This window comes from Drosophila willistoni (assembly GCF_018902025.1).
Source record: "Drosophila willistoni isolate 14030-0811.24 chromosome XL unlocalized genomic scaffold, UCI_dwil_1.1 Seg142, whole genome shotgun sequence".
NCBI classification, from domain to species: Eukaryota; Metazoa; Arthropoda; class Insecta; order Diptera; family Drosophilidae; genus Drosophila; species Drosophila willistoni.
In genome coordinates, this window is record NW_025814053.1 from 4,566,519 (window position 1) to 4,585,406 (window position 18,888).

The 18,888-nt window shown below is 39.2% G+C and overlaps 1 protein-coding gene across 2 annotated transcripts in view; it reads right to left on the reverse strand.

The window, feature by feature from the left end:
• Nucleotides 1-18,888, reverse strand: part of LOC6652797 (glutamate receptor ionotropic, NMDA 2B) — a 33,926-nt gene that overhangs the window by 9,210 nt on the left and 5,828 nt on the right. For both annotated transcript variants that reach the window (XM_023181425.2, XM_002075499.4), the window contains exons 2-4: nucleotides 1,298-2,069; nucleotides 1,090-1,240; nucleotides 134-727 (exon numbers count right to left, since the gene is read on the reverse strand). In XM_023181425.2, the coding sequence (XP_023037193.1) occupies nucleotides 134-727; nucleotides 1,090-1,240; nucleotides 1,298-2,069 (1,517 nt within the window). The remainder of the gene's footprint in view (nucleotides 1-133; nucleotides 728-1,089; nucleotides 1,241-1,297; nucleotides 2,070-18,888) is intronic.

Genomic DNA, 18,888 nt, shown 5'->3' on the forward strand with positions numbered 1-18,888 from the left:
ATAGAGCGCGAAAGAGAGAGAGAGAGAGAGAAAGCAAAAAATAATTCAATTAAGAACTTACCCACTTATTGTTTTCGTTTTGTTTGGGATGATGGAAGAAGATTTGTTTCTTGTTTCTAGATTTCAAACTTACCAGCATCCATGAGGCCGTGTCGAAGGGCTCTAGAAAGGCTGTCGGTGATATGATGCCCGTCCGTTTGGCCACCACAATCGCTATGCCCGTCTCCATGAATGGCTCACTAAAATCAACAACCGCCTCGCGTTCGGTATTGATCATGAGCGATGTGAGAACCATGTCAGTTTTGCGGTTAACCAAATCGGCAATCAGACCATTCCATTTACCATTCTCAAGTGTACCCCATTTACCATCTTCAACCCGCACCAGTTCATAGGTGAAGCCCAGCTCTTCGGCAAATTTCTCAAGCAGATCGATGCAAAAGCCGCTGCAGCACTGATAGAACGACTCGTTACGGTGTGCCTGGCCGACATCGATATCGGCGGCCATTTCATGATCGGCCGCCACGCGGCACAGTACACCGCGATCCATCAGGCATTTGCCACTGACTGGATCAGCGGGTGACAGATTGATATAGGGTGCCTCCTCGAGGAATGTGATCTTTAAATGGAATTTCTCGGGCACACCCTGGGGCGGAGCGTGTGAGTTACCTGGCCAAGCGATATCACGTATATCCAATTTCTGAGTCTCCCATGACTTCCAAACGCCAATCTGTTCCATTCCATTTCCATTTGGAAGGATTTGTGGAGATGATGATAGATATATATATATATACATATATTGGTGGTGGTGGTTAGGTGGTTGGGTGGTTTGGGTGGTTAAATAAATGGTGAATAAGCGTGTCAATAAATGGTGGTTACGATTACATATTATTGTGGTGCATTGAGGAGCAAGAGAGAGAGAGATAGCAGGATCAGGATGAGCAGGAGCAGAAGCAAGAGCAAGAAAGATAAAGATAAGATCGGAAAGAGAAAGATAGAGATCAAGTGAGCTTGTGCACATAAATTTTATAGTTAATTTTATTGTGATCTGTGTGTGATTATGGTGCATGCAAATCAATCCTTTATACTTACCTCCTCCCACACAAGATTCTTATTATTGGCACTGGGCCGGAGATTCATGATCTTCAATTCGGCTGAACGTAAATCACCATCGGCGGTAAACTCAATATTTGGCTTATTCAGATCCCCCTCGATCGACACATTGCGCAGATATTTAAAGAAACTAAATCAAAAAACCGATTAAACTGTATTATCCTTGTGGTTAGGCACATGCACTCACATTTCACCATTGTCCCAACGACCGCGCCCTTCATCCTCGCAGGACAACGATTGTGTGGTCAATCGGCGATCCTTATTGGCTGGATCCGTTAAATAGGCCTCCACACCATAGCTATAGATCTTAATGGCATTCGATATCTCATTCATTAGCGCCGCACTCGAGGTATCAAAATGAACGCCCAGCATACCGACCGGAAACTGCGAATGTGCATCCTTTTTCTCAATCACGGATTGACTGACAACCCATACATAATTCTCGCCTGTCAGTTTCATCTCCTCGGCCGCCCTCAGAATGGTAATGGCCTCCGCTTGTGTGGCATAGAGGAGCATAACACGCGCCTCGCTATTCACCAGCTCCATCAGATCGCTGGTCCGTGTGACCACTATTGAATTGAGTATGGTGAATTTGAAATGCTCCTGCATTTCGGCCACTCTCTCACGCACCGCCTGCACGAAATCATCGTGTCCCGCTATTTGTGATGTCACCACCGAGAACTGATGCCATTTATAGCGTTCCAATATGCTCAACATGGCCGCACTTTGATGCTCGATGCTCGGTGCCAATTGCAATTGCAGTGTCGATTGTGAGGCACGTCGCTCCAGGCCAGAGTTATCCGCATTCCAGGAGATAACTGGTATGCCCAAATATCCAGCCAATTGTAGGAAATACTGAGCCGAGGCTGTGCTATGGCCAAATTGTTCATTATTCATCATATACAATATGGCTGACACATTTACGCGTAGGAATTCCTTGCATAACGTACTGAGAATGGCTGCAACAGAGTAGAAATGGACAAAAGTTAGTTGAAGGTTTTACTACTGCAACAATGTCTGTCGGCTATGTGTGGCTATGTACACTGAGAGAAAAGTCGACTGCAGAAGTGACTGAGGGCTCGCTCCCTAAAGTATGCAACAGGCAGTTAAAGAATTCCCATATTAATAACTATGAAAAAACTTTTGAAATGCTCTTGTTGTAAAAATTGTTTATAGACAACCTTAATAGCTCTCAAGCTCTTAAGTTGTCTTGCATAAGAGCTTCAAAATCCAATTGTTCCCATTAGATCCAAATGATATTTATGTATTATTATTATTCCTATCAAGCTGGTATATTCTTTAAGGTCATGGTCATGAAGGGATCTAAAAAAATTAATGGATTCTCGGCTTAGGATATTCAGATATTTGTAAAAGGGGTTTAGGGATTTATCAAAACTGCTGTACCATTTCGAAGATTTCTAATTTTTATAAAGACACGCAAAATAACTAAAAAATTATCTATTTGATCATGAAATAAAATGTCGATCCTTAGGGGGATGTATAGATCCCCAAGACTCTCCCACTGGAACCGTCCAGGGTAATAGTAGTTGCATTAAGCCTGGATTTTGGTTAAATGTTTTAAATATCCAATTATTTGATGTCATTTTGAAATATACTAAATTACAATTCAATGAAGAAAAGACTTTTGGAAATCGATTAGAAATTGGGAAAATTACGGATAAAAAAAAAGTAGACAAATCGACAAAAAATTGTTGTTTACAAATATTAAAAAAAAAACATTATTGGGAATCGTTTTTGATCGATTTTCGTTCATATTCGTATTAAAAATTATCAAATTAGAAAGTTATCTTCCAGTTTGCATTATGACTCCAAAAACTTATATTTGGGTTTTTCGATTTCCGGATCCGGCACTGAGATACAGTATATTGAACTCCAGACTAATACATACATACATATACCCGACCAATTAATGGAAATTTTCTAGTCTTTTTGGTTTCTGAGGTTTTGAGTTGAGTTATGATTATTGATTTTGTTGTTTTTTTTTTTTTTCTGTTTTCTTATCCTGACATTGATCGTTTTTGGTGGTTTTCTTTTTTGCTATTTCTGGATGTGTGGTCACTCATGCAAATTGGTTCAGTTGTTTGGGTTAACTCTCAATCTCTGTTCGCTTTTGTTTGTACTTTGCTAACCAACTCTGGCCTAATTTTTCCGCATTGCCGCGCCCCTACTCCACCTCCCTTAATCCTCGACTCCCTATTTGCGTGCGTGTCTTGTATACAGATGTGTGCCAATTAATTACAGATTAGCCACCGTCTGAACATGGCAGCGAATTGGGTTAGGTGTAAGGCATTTTATTAGGTTGCCAAGTGTCGCTGGGAAGGAGGAGGTTACATGGAGATTTGGAGGCTGGTGTCAGCTTTTATTTTACAGCCTACATGTATGGGTGTGTGTGGGTGGTGTGTGTGTGTGTGTGTGGGTGTGTGGGTGTATGGGGCACTGGGGAACCGCAACCACAAAGGCCTCACCGCTAATTGACCTACTTAAAAGGTGTTGCGGTGCGAGTTGAATGTTGTTGAAAGAATTTCGCTCATTTTCTCTTATTGAAGCCTCTGGGGCATTAATTTTAAGAGCCACCACCATCCAGCCATCCATCCTTATCTCACACAACATTTATATCTATCGATAGCAGTTTTTTTTTTGCATTTTTTTTATTTGCTAAAACAATGAAAAATGATAATAAAATCTCAAGTGGCTTAATCATGGAAGCTATATCATTGAACAGGATGACATGTCAAAAGTTTAAAGGGCCGACACTTGAGCAAACACACAAACACCAAACAAATAAAATCTAGACAGATGACTTGATGTATTAGAGAGAGAGGGAGAGAGAGAAAGATAGAAACAGAGGGAGTGGCTATATTGAAAGTTTTCCTTTTTTTTTGACAAAGTGTGTATAGGTACAAGAATTGAGGCATTTGTATGTATGTATATATATATAGGTATATGGACTATAGTTAAGCTTGTTGTTGTCTGTCTGCTGTCATCTGTCATCTGTCGTCTGTCAATGTTATGTCTCTGGAAATTCTGAAATCTCATCAAAAAGTTTAATTAACTTTTTCATCACTTTACTTTTGCTCTTTGCATTCTATGGCTGATGAGTAGATGAGAGGGACAGCTGCTAATTTCTTCTACTACAATTTACCATATACATTTGCCGTACCTACCACCACCACCTCCCTTGACACACTCCAAACACATTCTTCCATTCACCCGGCCGCCCAACTAGAGCATGCATTCAATTACCATTACCAAGGAACTTTGCCCAGCGAAAGTGAAAGTGAAAACGAAAACGAAAGCGATAGCGAAAGCAGGAGAAGGAGAGAACGAAAGAGGAGGGTACTCCTGACGGGTTTTGAGATACACCGAGACCCGATCATATCGACTAGCGCCCAGAATGATGGATGATAGCAATGACTTGAACCTATGTTCACCTCTCTCTCTCTCTCTCTCTCTCTCTCTCTCGTCCTTCTCTTTATCTTTTGAGTTTCTATTGATGGAAAATCACTTAATAAAATTATGCCATCCTTTTTGTAGACCATTCAAAACCATTTTTACAATCGACAAGAATTTAATTTGCAGCTGCGTTAAATTCATTTGAACATTTGATTTCCTTCTTGCCAAACAGCCAACACTTTTTGCTGTCCATTACAATTTTAATTATATGCAATTAAACACTTTTTAATTGCATTTTCAAAAAGCTTGTTGACGCCTCCTTATGCCGCTGTCGACGCTGACGCCAACGCTGACTCCAACATTCTATAGCATACTTATGAGAGCCAACTTTAATTTCAATCTATGTACATACACATAACACATAACCATATAACTCCGTGTGCCAGCTAACAGATTTTTAATGTAATCACATTTTGTTCGCTTTCCAGATTAACCAACGCCCAAAAAACCGTAACTCATAATGTTTTACGCAAGAACGCTTCGCGTGTAGATTTGTATCTTGCTCTGAATGCCGATGTGAATGAAGCACAAGGGATAGGAATGGGGATAGGGATAAGGATGAGGTGAAATGATGGCGTCCAATGCCATTCCATTCCATGCCATCAACCGACAAAATTCATCAAGTCTATGACGAGTTGCTACTACATACTAACAAAAACAAGCTCAGCTACCGTTTGATGTGAATACCAAAACCGCCTTCTTTCTGTTCAATCTGTACATCCCTTTCTCCCTCTCTCTCTCTTCCTCTCTCTGTGTGTGTCTGTCTTTCTCTTTCTCTATGGGTACCTCTCCTGTCAAACCAGTCATTGGTAGAATCTATTCGAACAAAACAAAAACCGGAACTGGTTGCCAAAGTAGTCAAAAATTGCGTTGATTGCAAGAGAGCGAGCATGAAATAGACAGCCAAAAAGTGTGAGATAAAGATATGAAAAGTGGGAGGGGTAGAGAAACAGATACACGAAGGATAAGTTTTACACTTTAATTATATCTTAAGGATATTGCAAAGAATAACTAAAAAGTGCAATTAACAAATTGAGATTTTGTTTTTTTTTCTGTTTAGCTTTTTGTCTATTTTAGAAGTCAATTAAAAGTTTAAAGTTGTAAATAATAAGTTTATATCGATGCCTAAATATAATGAATGTTTAACTTATGAAATATTTTTGTTATTTCCTAATACTTGAGATCTTTGTGAAAGTTTTCTTGGCATTTGTTTGAAATAGATTTGAAAATTTTAATGAAGATTTGAAAGAATTAGAGATTAGCAAACGAAATTAGTTATTAGTTTTGTTCAGTGTATTTAACCATTTACCTCTGGAATTCCTTTTTGCTTTATTCTTGTGTGTGTATGTGTGGGTGTGCTTCTGTTTGTGTGTGTTGGTGTGCTGGTGTGTTTGTGTACGCACAAAATGAATGCAAATTGAATTTTGACACACAGAGCTGCCTCAATTTGACTGCCATAGACAGAGGAAAGTATGTGTTTGTGTGGTGGGGAGGGGGTGTATGAATGAAGTGAAGAGTGGTAGGGAAAAAGGGCTTTTCTCATCTCCCCTTACCCAGCATTGTGTTTATTGTTGTGCTGCTGCTGCTGTTGCTCTGCTGTCATAGTCATGCTGTCAGCTGTGACTCCGGCTGTCTTTGGCTTTGAGTTTGCTGGTATTCGTATTCGTCCTCATCATCATTCTCGTCGTCGTCGTCGTCGTCCTCATCGTCGCTATCGTCCTCGTCGTCGTTGTCGACATGCCACGACACTTGACAGGCAACAGCGCAAGAAAACAACAAAGTGATGAAACTGAAAACTGAAGGGAGCTAAAAAGATGGCAGCGGCAACCCATTCACTTTACTTTGCTTCACTCTTGCCTCTCTTTTGCCTTTGCCCATTGGCTTTGGTTGGCAAAGTCTGTCAACTTATTATAACATCCATTAATTTCATTTAAGCATCATTCAATTGCCTTCATTTTTATCGCAAGTTATCACAAGTTGCCAACGATGCAGCGCTAAGGACCTCACACAGTGCTACCAAAGTGCTTCTGCCTGGCCACGTGTGTTTTCCCCCCCTTCGCCACCTTTCCTACCCATACTTGAGCAAACTTTTTGCATTACACTTTACGCAGGCAAGTGGAAATAGCGCCGACAGCAATGGCCACCACCCAGCATCACCCCTCCCACCCCACCCCCAACATCAGTGCCACTGTTTCAATATACTTATGTATATATATATATTTTCACATTTACAAAGTTCCATAAATCTATATGGAGGAACCATTGTGTCTGACCACAAATGTATCTCACTCTCACTCTCTCTCTCTCTCTCTCACTTTGCTCAATACTAGCTAAATAAAAATAAAAGCTTGCAAAAATATATATACCAAAGTAAGTATGGTACAGTAGTCACTGACTGTGTGTGTGTGTGTGTGTCTTTTAGAAGTATAGTCATTCCGTTCTGTCCATACTCTAGATAGATATATGTATATTCAACTGGATTCTATGTATGGAACGTGCCGTTGTCCGTTAGTGGCATAAAATACAATTACGATTGCTTTTTGTTTCTATTTTGTTTGCTTTGTCTATTTGTGCCTCTGTGTATGTGTGTGTCTATGTGTGTGTGTGTGTCCTTTCGATAATGCAAAAATACCTTGAATACAAAATACGGGTTGAATATGAGGGCGACTGGATGCCCATCTAATATTTTATCTTACCAAACACTTTTTGCTCCTTTCACTGTCTCCGGTTTGGCTCCGGCTACATCGATGTTTCAATGCGCTTCGCCACTTCAGACAATTAAACATTAGTTCGAATGATAATTCCGGCCGATTAAATCGACACACCGTCAGCACCTCACTATCTCCCCCATCCCCCATGTCGCGCCCTCTAAGAGTAAGCGCAACAAAAAAAAAAGAAAAATGTCAACCATAGCAAAAACTACAGTTCCTATGACAGAGATAGAGAAAACTGGGCGTGGCTGGTCTAAGAAGCGCCAAAAAATAGCAAAAAGAAGAAATAAAAAAAGGAAACAAAACTAAAATGAAGAAGCAAAACACAAACGGATATGGTACGAGGAAGAGGGCAATGGGAAATGGGGAACAGAAAATGGGAAACTTGGCGCATATTTTATAACTCGACGTCACACATGACGACAATGACAAGGACCCTCGGTCTCTTGGAGCTTTAGTTTGAGCATAAGAAACGGGTGTGAGAAATGTGGGATGCCGGATGCGGATGCGGATGCGTATGTAGCGTATGTTGTTGTTGGTTGGATGGGTGGGTGTGTATGGGGGTGTGGGTGTGTAGTGGGGAGGGGTATTTTCACTTTTTTCATGTCTGCATCTTCAACTGGATGTCTGCTGTAGCGTAACGTCTTATCGAATATCAAAGTGTTGCTAAGATGATTTTTCGGTTTTTATGCCGTTGTCAGATGAGTTTTACACGTGAAATATTTAACACACGTATAGACACACACACAGACACACACACCCATGTGTGAATATGCACTTAGAAAAAGGGCAGAGCTACATACACACACACACACACACACATGTGTTTGTGATACTGTGTGGGTGAGTATGGCAAGCTTAACAGATTCTCAGATTTTTGCTGCCATCAAAGATTTTCCTTTCGCTAACCTAATCGCTGCTTTAACAGACAGACAGACGAACAGAAAGAGAGGGAGAGAGACAGAGACAGAGACGGATATACGGAGCGGAAGAGAGTCGAACGAATGTAAGCAAGATGCCGTTCATAATCATGGTCCATAATGAAATCTATAAAAATTGGTTGCCTTCTTATTTACTACACGGTATAGTATATAAGCCTCTCAACTTATTATCTATCTCCCGGAACAGATTAGGAATAGTGTTTGGCCTTAAGTGAGAAAATTCTGAAAACCAGAGACTGTAAACATTATAAGATTCAGTTTAAAAATAACAAAATACTAATTATTTTACATTTTTAGTTAATTGCAATTGAATAAGCAAATGATTGTTTAATTAGATTTATTAGAAGTATATGATTTTGTTCAATTAAAAAACAAAATAAAAAATAAAATAATTCTTATTTACTGTCCCTGCTGAATACTTTCCATGTGGCCTATGCTCCTCGCCTTTTATTTTGATTCATATTTTCCCAATTTTTTCGATTTACCCACCTTTGGGGGGGACACATAAAAAACCTTCGCCCACCCTCTGGTTAAGACACACCTGTCGGTCTACCTACATATATTCATGACTGACAATTTCTTAGCAAATCATTTCATTTCATTTCATTGATTCCATCGTGTAAGCTTATTGGTAAATGAAATACTTGGGAAAACGCTTATCCAATATTATCCTATGTAATCGATAAATAATGGCTGGCCCCAAATAATGAGTGTTCAATTTAACAATTCGTTAGGTTATAAACACACAAATCTAGCAACTTATTCGTATTACAAATGTCAACAAGTGACAATGCGATTCAAATAACAACCCGAGGGGGAGCAAAAATATTCATAATCGCCTGAAAGCTGAAACTCAACGAAACTAAAAGTTAAATCGTTTAAAATTACATTCAATCAGCTGTAGTCAGTCAGATATTTATTCAATTTAGGTTAACTAACTACTCAATTTGTAGGTTGACTTTAATCGAATGAAAGGAAAGTTACGACAAATGCAGTTTCTATGAGTAGTTTATCTTTTTCACACTCTCATTCTGCCAGATTCTAAACTATGCAAGATTTCAAATTCATTTCTAATAATTTGAAAAACATTTTCAAAAATTTGGTTTGAAGGAGAAGTAGAAGATTAAATTAAATTTTAGACTGGCTTATGTTTCCTCTTAACTTTTGCCTCTTAGTAGTCTCACATGCATTTGACTTTTCTTGTGATTGAAACTTGAAAAACTTAAATTTAAAATATTTTCAATCAAGCTTAACAAAGCAAATCTAATGATGGAGCAATTCTGTAAAGAGAAAGAGTAGGGCTTTCCGTTAAAACTTCATTCTGAACGGCAACGAAAACTGACTATGAAAGTGTAGTTAAGGGGAAAAGATCAAAATGCATCAAAATGCATTGGGTCTTAATGCCGCCATTTTTTAAATAAAAATCTAAAGAAATGCAATAATATTATATAAATGCATTAATAAATAAAATAATTATAGAAGTAGATACATAACTTTTATATTTTTTTAAATATGTGTACGCCATTTATTTAAACAAAAGGTAAACAATATTCTATGAGTTCTATAATTATTTTATTTACTATTCACTTTTAAACCACAAAGTGACAAAAAAAAATCGAATATTTTAAAAAATGTTAGATTTGAAAAGTGTGTGAAATATGTTCGCTTAGTTATTTATTTATACACTTGTGTTTGTCCTAGCGACTATCTTTGTATTTAATGATTGTATTTGTAATAGCTATTTGATTGTATGAGATCTAGCATGAGTAATTTTTCTCTCTCCTCCACCTCCTACTTTCAGAATCAGTTTGTTCAAGCCTTTTAAAATGTACCAAAAAAAAAGTAGCATACTTTTTGGGGCAGCTGGGTTATTGAATTTAACAAGTCACATTTTAGTTTCACATAAAAAATAACTTCAGATCATGAAATTTTTTCTTTCTGGATGAAAATTCAATGTCAATCAAGTTGAGAAGGTTTTCTGTTAGGCTCAAGCTAAACACAATTCTTAAACTAGTTGGAAATTACAAACAAATAAAGCGAGAAAAACGGCGGCAGGGATTGTCTAAAGCTGGCTAAAATGTTGCCTCAAATGTTGAAATCTAGTCAAACATTCCTATACCTTTATCTGCCTATATATTGTTTGTGTAAACATACATATTCAATCGATAATGGAATTCAAGTTCATCCAATGGGTTGGGTGACATCAACTTAATTCCTTTATCCTTCATATTGTACATTCTTTCTTAAAAAAAGTTTGCTGGAAAATGATGGTGTTGATGGGTAAGTCGTTGGTGGGTTGGTTGGTTCAAGAACAGAACATGGTGAAAATTGCGAGACCAGGTCAAGGGTATTTTGTTTTTGGACAACTTGCCAAGTATTGGAATTCTCTTCTGGATTTTAATTTGTTGTTGTTGTTGTTGTTGTTGTTGCTGCTGCTGTTGATGTTGTTAGCGTCAAATTAAAAGTGATTCATTTGAGGAAAGGCAATACAAAAAGTTGCCCGTCCATGTACACTCGTACATGTCCGTGTGCCCGCATCCTGATGCCTTTAACAAGGACATGCGCGCGTCACAGAGCCATCAGTAAGAAGAAGGCGGCGCCACATCGAGTTTCTCTACAAGTTGTTGACAAGCCAAGTTACACGATAGGGAAGGATTGCCCCAAAGAGTGGCAAAATAGTGGATGGAATGGAGTAAAAGCAGATGGTCTCTCTGCCGAATGGGTTGGGAGACAACAACTTGCTCCACTTTCACTTGGTCGAATTTCACTCAGAGAATGAGAGGGAGAAAATCTGATAAGTTGCTTATTGTTAGTAGTGGTAGTAGAAGAAGAAGTTGTAGTAGTGATAAATGCTCTCTGGCCCTAAGCCCTCCCAATCCACCCCTACACCACTTATCATACTGAATATATCTCTGGCAATGAATTGAAATTTCTGTGTTAATACCACACTCGTAACAGCTTGATGCAGTAGCTAAAGCCAAGGACTAGGCTCTAACCGCAAAGGTTGGTAAGGGTCCCTCCGTTGGGTATCCCGGTGGAACGCTGCAGCAAACTGCATCATTAGCAGCCACACAATGTCCGGTGTTTATATGGCAGGCATCGTACTGTGCGGTCCCCTTGAGTGGTGTGGAGTGGAGTGACGCAGCGGTTTTGATGGCTTTGGTTATACAAAATGCCACAAAGCCAGTGGCAGCTTTAGTCTGAAAAACCACAGCCCATTCAAAGGGCCGACCAAGTTCAAAAGTTTTCCTTTGGTTTTTAAGTCGCTTATTTTGCCCAGAAATTACATATCCTCCTCCAGCGGGATTAAAAAGCATATTCATTTATTATTTAAAGCAAAAAATCAATGATATGTTCTCTAGTTTGCAACTTGCCTAATCAAAGGATATCTATTAGGATAAGTGTACGAATCTTTCATTTATACCTGTGTAGAAATATTTATTAGCCATAACTTATTTAAGAACAGGAGATGGCGTATCAAAGAGAGAGAGAGAGTTGATAATAGGGTATCTGAAAGTCGAAGCTTTATCGTTTGCTTGTGTTAAAATTTCCTTGTGCTTTTTTGGTTTTTCTTATTTTTTTGTTTTTGGTTATGGCCAAAGGGCACTGATGCCCTGGCTATGACTGTGACGACGACGATGACTGGAGCCAGGACTGGTTGCTGCCTCTTTATCCTTGGGCGTCAATTAAAATGGGCCGTGGCTTTAAGTACAAAGTATTTATGCCTATATATATATACAGATATATGTACATATATATATATATATATATTTGTATGTATGTATGTTTATTTATAGGTTGGGTTGGTATTTTGTGAGCTTCTTTTGTTTTGTGGCCATTTCTTGGACATTCGTTTTCATTTGTTTTCGGTCTTGCTCATTCTCAATGGATTGCCTTTTGCACTTTACTCCGGACATTTGCTCCCTAACATTCACTTCAATTCATTCATTTACTCTGTGCCTCCGTGGCTTGTTCTGTCTTTCTTATTTTCATGGTATTAACCATTGAGCAGGATGAGAATGATTTCCCCGGTTCATTGAATTATCATAGATATGTATCCTAAAGGATTATCTGCAATTCAATTTCCATCGTTGCATCGTTTTGATGCATTGGGTCTTAATACGATTTGAAGTATTCATGGAGTGAGTTGGAGCGGAAACACCAATGAAGGGCAGACAAATCATTTGGGTATCCTGCCCTTAACACTCAGCACTCATCAGTCTTTTAGTTTCTTTTTCCTCACTTCTTCTCTGTGTATCTCTCTCTCTCTCTCTCTCTCTCTCTCTCTCTCTCTCTCTCTCTCTCTCTCTCTCTGTTAGTCTCTTGCTCTTGGCACCTGCATTTAACGGCAAGAACATGCTTCACTAGCTTATTAATGTGCACATTGATGGTTGTTGTTGTGGGTGTTGGCCAGCTGGCTCTTGCCAAATGGCTCGAACTGGGGGCGTGTGTGTGTCTGTGTGTGTGTGTGTTCAGGTTGTGTTAGAGGTTAACGGGGAGCAAAGGTAAGGGGTATAAATCAGGTGTTTGTAATGCCGCCATGTAGACAAAGTGTAAACAATGTTAACAACGTCGATGATGATTGTGATGATAATGAACATCGAGTATTGGCTGTGGCCTGCAGGATAATCACGCTTACAACGGCTAATAATAACAGAAGGTGGAGTGAAGCTGTGGGTATGAAGAGGCAAAAAAAAAAGTAAAAGATTAGACGCACACCTGTCTGTTATTGTAGAGAGACTGATGTCTCTCCTATTCATTTCTCTTTTTCTCTTTCCCTCTTGCCATGGTCTATTCCTCCCATATAAATTGACAAGAAAAATGACTTAAGCCCGGACAAAAGAGTGATATATAGTCGGAATATACGGAGAATGCTTGCATAAAGGAAGAGAAAATATCATTTAGCCGGCCAAGTAAGTCCATCGTGGAAGGAAGTACAGAATGAGTGAGACAGAGAAGATTGCAAGGACATTCAATCATTTATTGGACAGCCACAATGCCAGTGACGTAATCAAAAGGTTGACTTGGGTTCCTGGGTCAACATTTGTGGCCATTAGCTCACTACTATACACTTGAAGAAAAACTTCACCCGCCCATTTAGTAAGTCTAGATAACCTGGCAGAAAAGAATTCAAAGCATTGAAAAACTGAATCAAAGAGATAGATAGACTGACAGACAGATTAATAGTCCACATGAGGGCGGAAGGTGTGCCGCTAGGTGCCGAAAATAAATATGAAAGACGTCAAGCTTTATTAAGTGTGTCGGGTAACCCGCTGGGAAGTATTATATTACTCTTACATGCTGAACACGTTAGGCAACTCAAAGTCGCTAAATTCCAGCCATTTGGCAACTCGAATCACATTCGTATGTTCGTATATATGTACAAGGAGGCCGTCAAGTAAAGTCTTTTATTTAAGGACTGTCTGCAAAGCATGGAAAGTATTTAAATAAATGTTTTCCCTTGTTTCCCATACAAGCATTTTCATTATTTACTAATTACCCATATTTAAAATTCATTTTTTGCCCCCTAAATTATGCAATAAACTGTATTTAAAAAATATAACACTTTTGGTGATATCGTGGAGCATTCTTTGACTGCCTTTGGCATATTTCTGTTTGCAAATTTCTTTTTTTTTAAAGGCAATTTTTTGAGTGTGTTGTTATGTCTTACCCCTTCCCTCTCTCTCTCTCTTTCTTTTTCGCTATTTTCTTTCAATTTCTCTATACAGATATCTTTCGATTTCAGCTGAATTAGTCTTAGGCCAATAAACCAAAGTAAATGGCACAGAAATAAAGGAACACACAGACACACACACACACACACACACAAAACAATCGCATAGCAAATATCACAATAACCGTAATAATAATAGTAGTGCAATTTGTATTGTGATTATTGGGCATGCCGCATGACAATAGCAATACCACGGCAGCAACATCAGTAACATCAGCAGCAGCAGCAGCAGCAGTAACAGCAACAACATCAACACAAAGTGCAGCTCAATTTATGGCAAATTGTTTTTCGAGGCGTAACCGAAACTGAAGGCACAATCAAAACAGAATGTGGGTGGGCAATGTAAAGGAGAAGGCCAGCAAAGGACCTGCACAGATGAAGAAAGGAAGTATAAAAGAAAATGGGAAATTTACGGTATTCGGTTCAATGCACAGGACACTCAATTATCTGATATTGTCGTTCCTGCTGCTGCTGCCTCTGCTGCCTCTGCTGCTATTCTTGCAATTATTGAGTTATGTAATAATTGCAAATTAGCTCGGGAAACTTGATAATGCCAATGATAGATAAAATGCCATTTATACAAAAGCTATGAACACTGAGAGAAAACAAGACCGCACAAATATAATGAAATGGAATTATCTTAATTGTCATAGTTGGCACAATGGGTAAAAAGCACAAAATATTTGATATTAATTTCAATAGATCTTATTAAAAATACAAGTGTATGTATATGCAGAGTCAATGATCTATTTAAAAAATATAAATATATTTTTTCTTATTCGAATTAAAAATTTAATACAATATTTTAACAAATCAAAAACAAAGACACACCATTTTTGTTTAAACAAAACAAATATTAATGATTATTTCATTAAAGAAAAGTGATAAAAATGATTATTAAAAGCAGAAAAGTAACTGAAATTCCATCATTAAAATACTTCAGAGCATAAAAAATTATAAGTCGCTAGTATTTAATGTCCAATAATGAGATGTTTGCCCCATGGTAAGAAATTGAGAAATTGAGTTAATATTGAACAATTTGTAATCTAATACAATGACTTTGTTACTTATTTCAATGATTCTATTTTGTTTTTTTTTAATGCTTTTAGGTCATTGCTTATTTTAAGTATTAGCTGAGAACAATTTCGATTAGTTGGCCTCGTTTAATTTGTTTTTTTTTTTTGGCCATGTGTATAGAGGATACATAACAATGGTAAGCGGTCGGTTCCCAAAGCTCAATTTTGACCCGCCTTCTAACATATTTCGCCCACCACAAATGAGCCAAACTCGATAATCAGGTCATCAAAGTTTATGGTTAGGCAGAGGAGACAAAAGGGGAAAACACCCACATACCCACATACCCACATACTGCCACACACCCCTAAACACACACACACACACATAGTAGACACTCATGCACGACCTTAGAATTTCATTTTTATGTCATTCGCCCATGCGCCAGGCCAATTCTGACCCTCGTCTGGCTCGGTTTGGTACGGTCTGGTCAAGTGTAACGTTTGTTGTGTCTAGGCCCCAATGATAATGTGTTAAAGTAATATAATTTTATCTTCGGCCTAAATTACTTTCTCCACACATACATACACTACATTGAGAATGGTTGGAATGGAATTTTAGAATTTCTGTTGAAACGATAATGTCCACAATTGAACATCATGTAAAATGGATTTTCAACTATTTGCTTTGTGGCTCCATCACACTTTTCCATTGAAGTCAAGTGAAGGCAAAGTCAGGCGGTAGAAGGTCGCCGCTATTGTTGACTTAACCAATTCCCAAGATCAAGCCCAAGACCAAGAGCAAGACCTCACCCAAAGACCTCTCTCTCTCTCTCTATCTCTCTCTGTGTTGCCTAACCATGGTATTCGTAATTCCGATTCGATTTTCGATGACACACAATGCTTCAAGTCAGACACAAAATGACAATGCCAAAGATGTGAGACCACAAAATCGAATTCCATTCAATTTCCATACAATTATTGTACAATTTCTTTTCAAATGAACCAAATGAAAACTTTTCGGCTGCTGGCAATCGAGCAAGCACAGGAAACAGATGAAGAGGAACAAGATTTGATTTGGATACAATAGAAGGAACTCGATTCAAACTCAAACTCAGTCATGGATACAAGCAATCAAGGCAAACCAAAAGTAACCGACATGGGAACAAACTGCCAACGTATGGAGGAGAAACAGAAACAGAAAAAGAAACAGATAGACAGAGAGGAGTAAACATATATGTATGTACATATATGTATATGCATACATGTATGTACAAATTACAAATCTCCAGTCCTGTTAAGGGTGAAGATTAGGTTGAGAGGCAAACTGAGCCTCTTGTTAATTACAATGCTCCAGTCCTGTTAAGGGTGAAGATTAGGTTGAGAGGCAAACTGAGCCTCTTATTGCTGGCCTTGGGCTCAGACAATAAAACAAATTATTTTACGGCTAAGTGCCGGAGTGAATATTTATTTAAGCGACTTACTGGAAGAGCGCTGTATTCAAACTGATTTTTTAATACATAGAATATTTCACTTAAGCTAAGCCCAAAATTCGCATCATGCCACAATGTCATGGTCGGCAAGCCGACTCAGCAAATCTTCGGCGATAACGGAAACTCTTGCAGCAAAACAAAAGTGTCCGGTTACCGTCGCTGACCATTGCAGCTATAGCGCGCTGATACAATTTATGCAATGTCGCAATCGCGAGGGCTGCTACTTAACTTATGGAGCACGCGATAGCGAGGGTAGATTATGAACTTATAAAATATCCTATGTTAAGTGTTAATTGTTAACTACTCCCCCTTCAAGTGTAAGGCCGTCCTCGGCCGACCCAATGCCGGCGACGACTTCTCGTAACTGCATTGCAGACTTCTTTGCACCGATGAGTCGACAAAGAGTGAGGCCAATGCAGATCAAAGCACAGCATATGGCTCCGATGATGAATGCCACACGATAGGCCTGATCAGTTCCGGCGTTTTTTTTTGGAATTGCTGTATAACCTCCAGATTACGTTCATTCAAACGATGAAGGTAAGGGAGGCTGAGGACATCTTGGGTGGCAGTGATGTTCAGCAAGGGAGAATTGGCAATACCCGGGACTCTATTGCGCACGTTGTTGTGATTATAAAACAGAGTCCCGTTAATTGCGACTCGGTCTCCGAACGTGATGAGATGCGTGCCTTGTACCTGGATCTCAGTGCCGTTGTCCACCTGAATCCTTGCGGACCCGTCGTTGAGGATTATGATTCCGTCATCTACATGGGTGATTATTTCCAGGTTGCTCGGCTGGATCTCGCAGTGTGCCGTGACACCTGCATGGAGCTCTTTGGCACATGAACTCTCCAAAGCCAGACGACAAAATGTGGCTCCAGGTGAAGCGGCGCAACTCTGCAGTGTGTGGGTTTCTCCATCGCATTCGGCTATGACGTTGTCAAACAATCGCACTATGAAGTTCTTGTGGATAACAGGATAAATTGTGATCTTTCTGCAAGTTCTTTTAATCTTGGGGAATTTAATTATAAAGTGTATCGTGTTAATGGATTGAAGAACTTTTACGGACGCAACGGACATAAGATCTCCTATGGGAGTGTTGGTGGGTTCCTCTAGCCAAATTGATTTCAAATCTGAATGGTCCAAAATGTTTGGGCTAACAATGTTGGCCTTTGCCAGAGTAATAGCAAGCATTAAATTTTGCAACTCCATCATTAGCATTCTGTTTCTAGACAGAAGTGTTTCATATAAATGGCCAGTGTCAACCTGTGAGTCTTTGGCTATCTTGAGAATTTTGTTGACAGTAATTGTTAACTGATTAAGCTGGTCCTGAACTCTAGTGTTTATTTCTATCTGTCTATTATTGGCGTTTATCAATTGCATTTCAGTAAACCTAGCGTGCTCTAAACTATGCCAAGTGGCTAGAGGTAAGTTGAATAACTATATCTAACTTATACGAGTTTGCCTAGTGGCGTAAAAAAAGGTGTACAAAAAAGACAAGGGAGTCACTTTAGGTTGTCCTTGTGGACCACCCTCCCTTTAATGAGGACCTCGGTCCCCAGGTCTGCTTCCACTGTCTTCTCATCACATAAAGGTGTGAGTTTGTTTCCGAGCCGTCGGTTGGACTTGACCAAAACTCTGTCACCAACGTCGAAGACCCTATTCTGACGATTTGCGTTCTCCCTAGCTCTGAGCATCGTCTGAGCGTTTCTGATCTTTTCTTGTATTTTTCCTTGTGGCTCATCTGGGTGAGCCTGAACCACATCGACTGGTCTCTGGTCGGTGACCGAATGGATCGACTTATTGTACTCAGTTGTAGCCAGTAAAATGACTTCTACAGTGTCATTTATGCCTCTATCGATTTTTAGGCATCTGGCTAGCTCTAACAGGGTGCTGTGAAAGCGCTCAACCTGTCCATTCGAGATGCTATGCAATGGCGGTGCATTTGAAATGCTGACCCCATAGTTGTTTGCGAGCATAGTCACTATGGTCTCTGAATTCAATGACGGTTCATTGTCGCAGTAAATGGATCTGGCTTTTGGAAAAAAATTCATGATTTGCATTAGAGCTGGCTTCAGATCCACAATGGTTCTTGAGGGGATCGGTTGGACAATAGCAAACTTAGAGAACTTGTCGATGCAAGTTAGAAAGTATTTCTTGTCAGTGGAGAAAATGGCTATGTGTAACATCTCTCCTACATGTGAGGGGATCGGTGTCTCTCCAAGCTCTTGTTTTTTGGGGTGTCTATCATATTTAGCCCTAGCACATGTTTTGCAATTTTGTACTATTTCATTGGCAATTCTTGCCATTTTTGGAAAGTAGTACTCCGAGAGTACCTGCTTAATATTTTCCTGTGGAAACTCAGGTATTTTTCCTGTGACGGCATCTAGTGGCTCGTCACAGCGAATGTCGTTT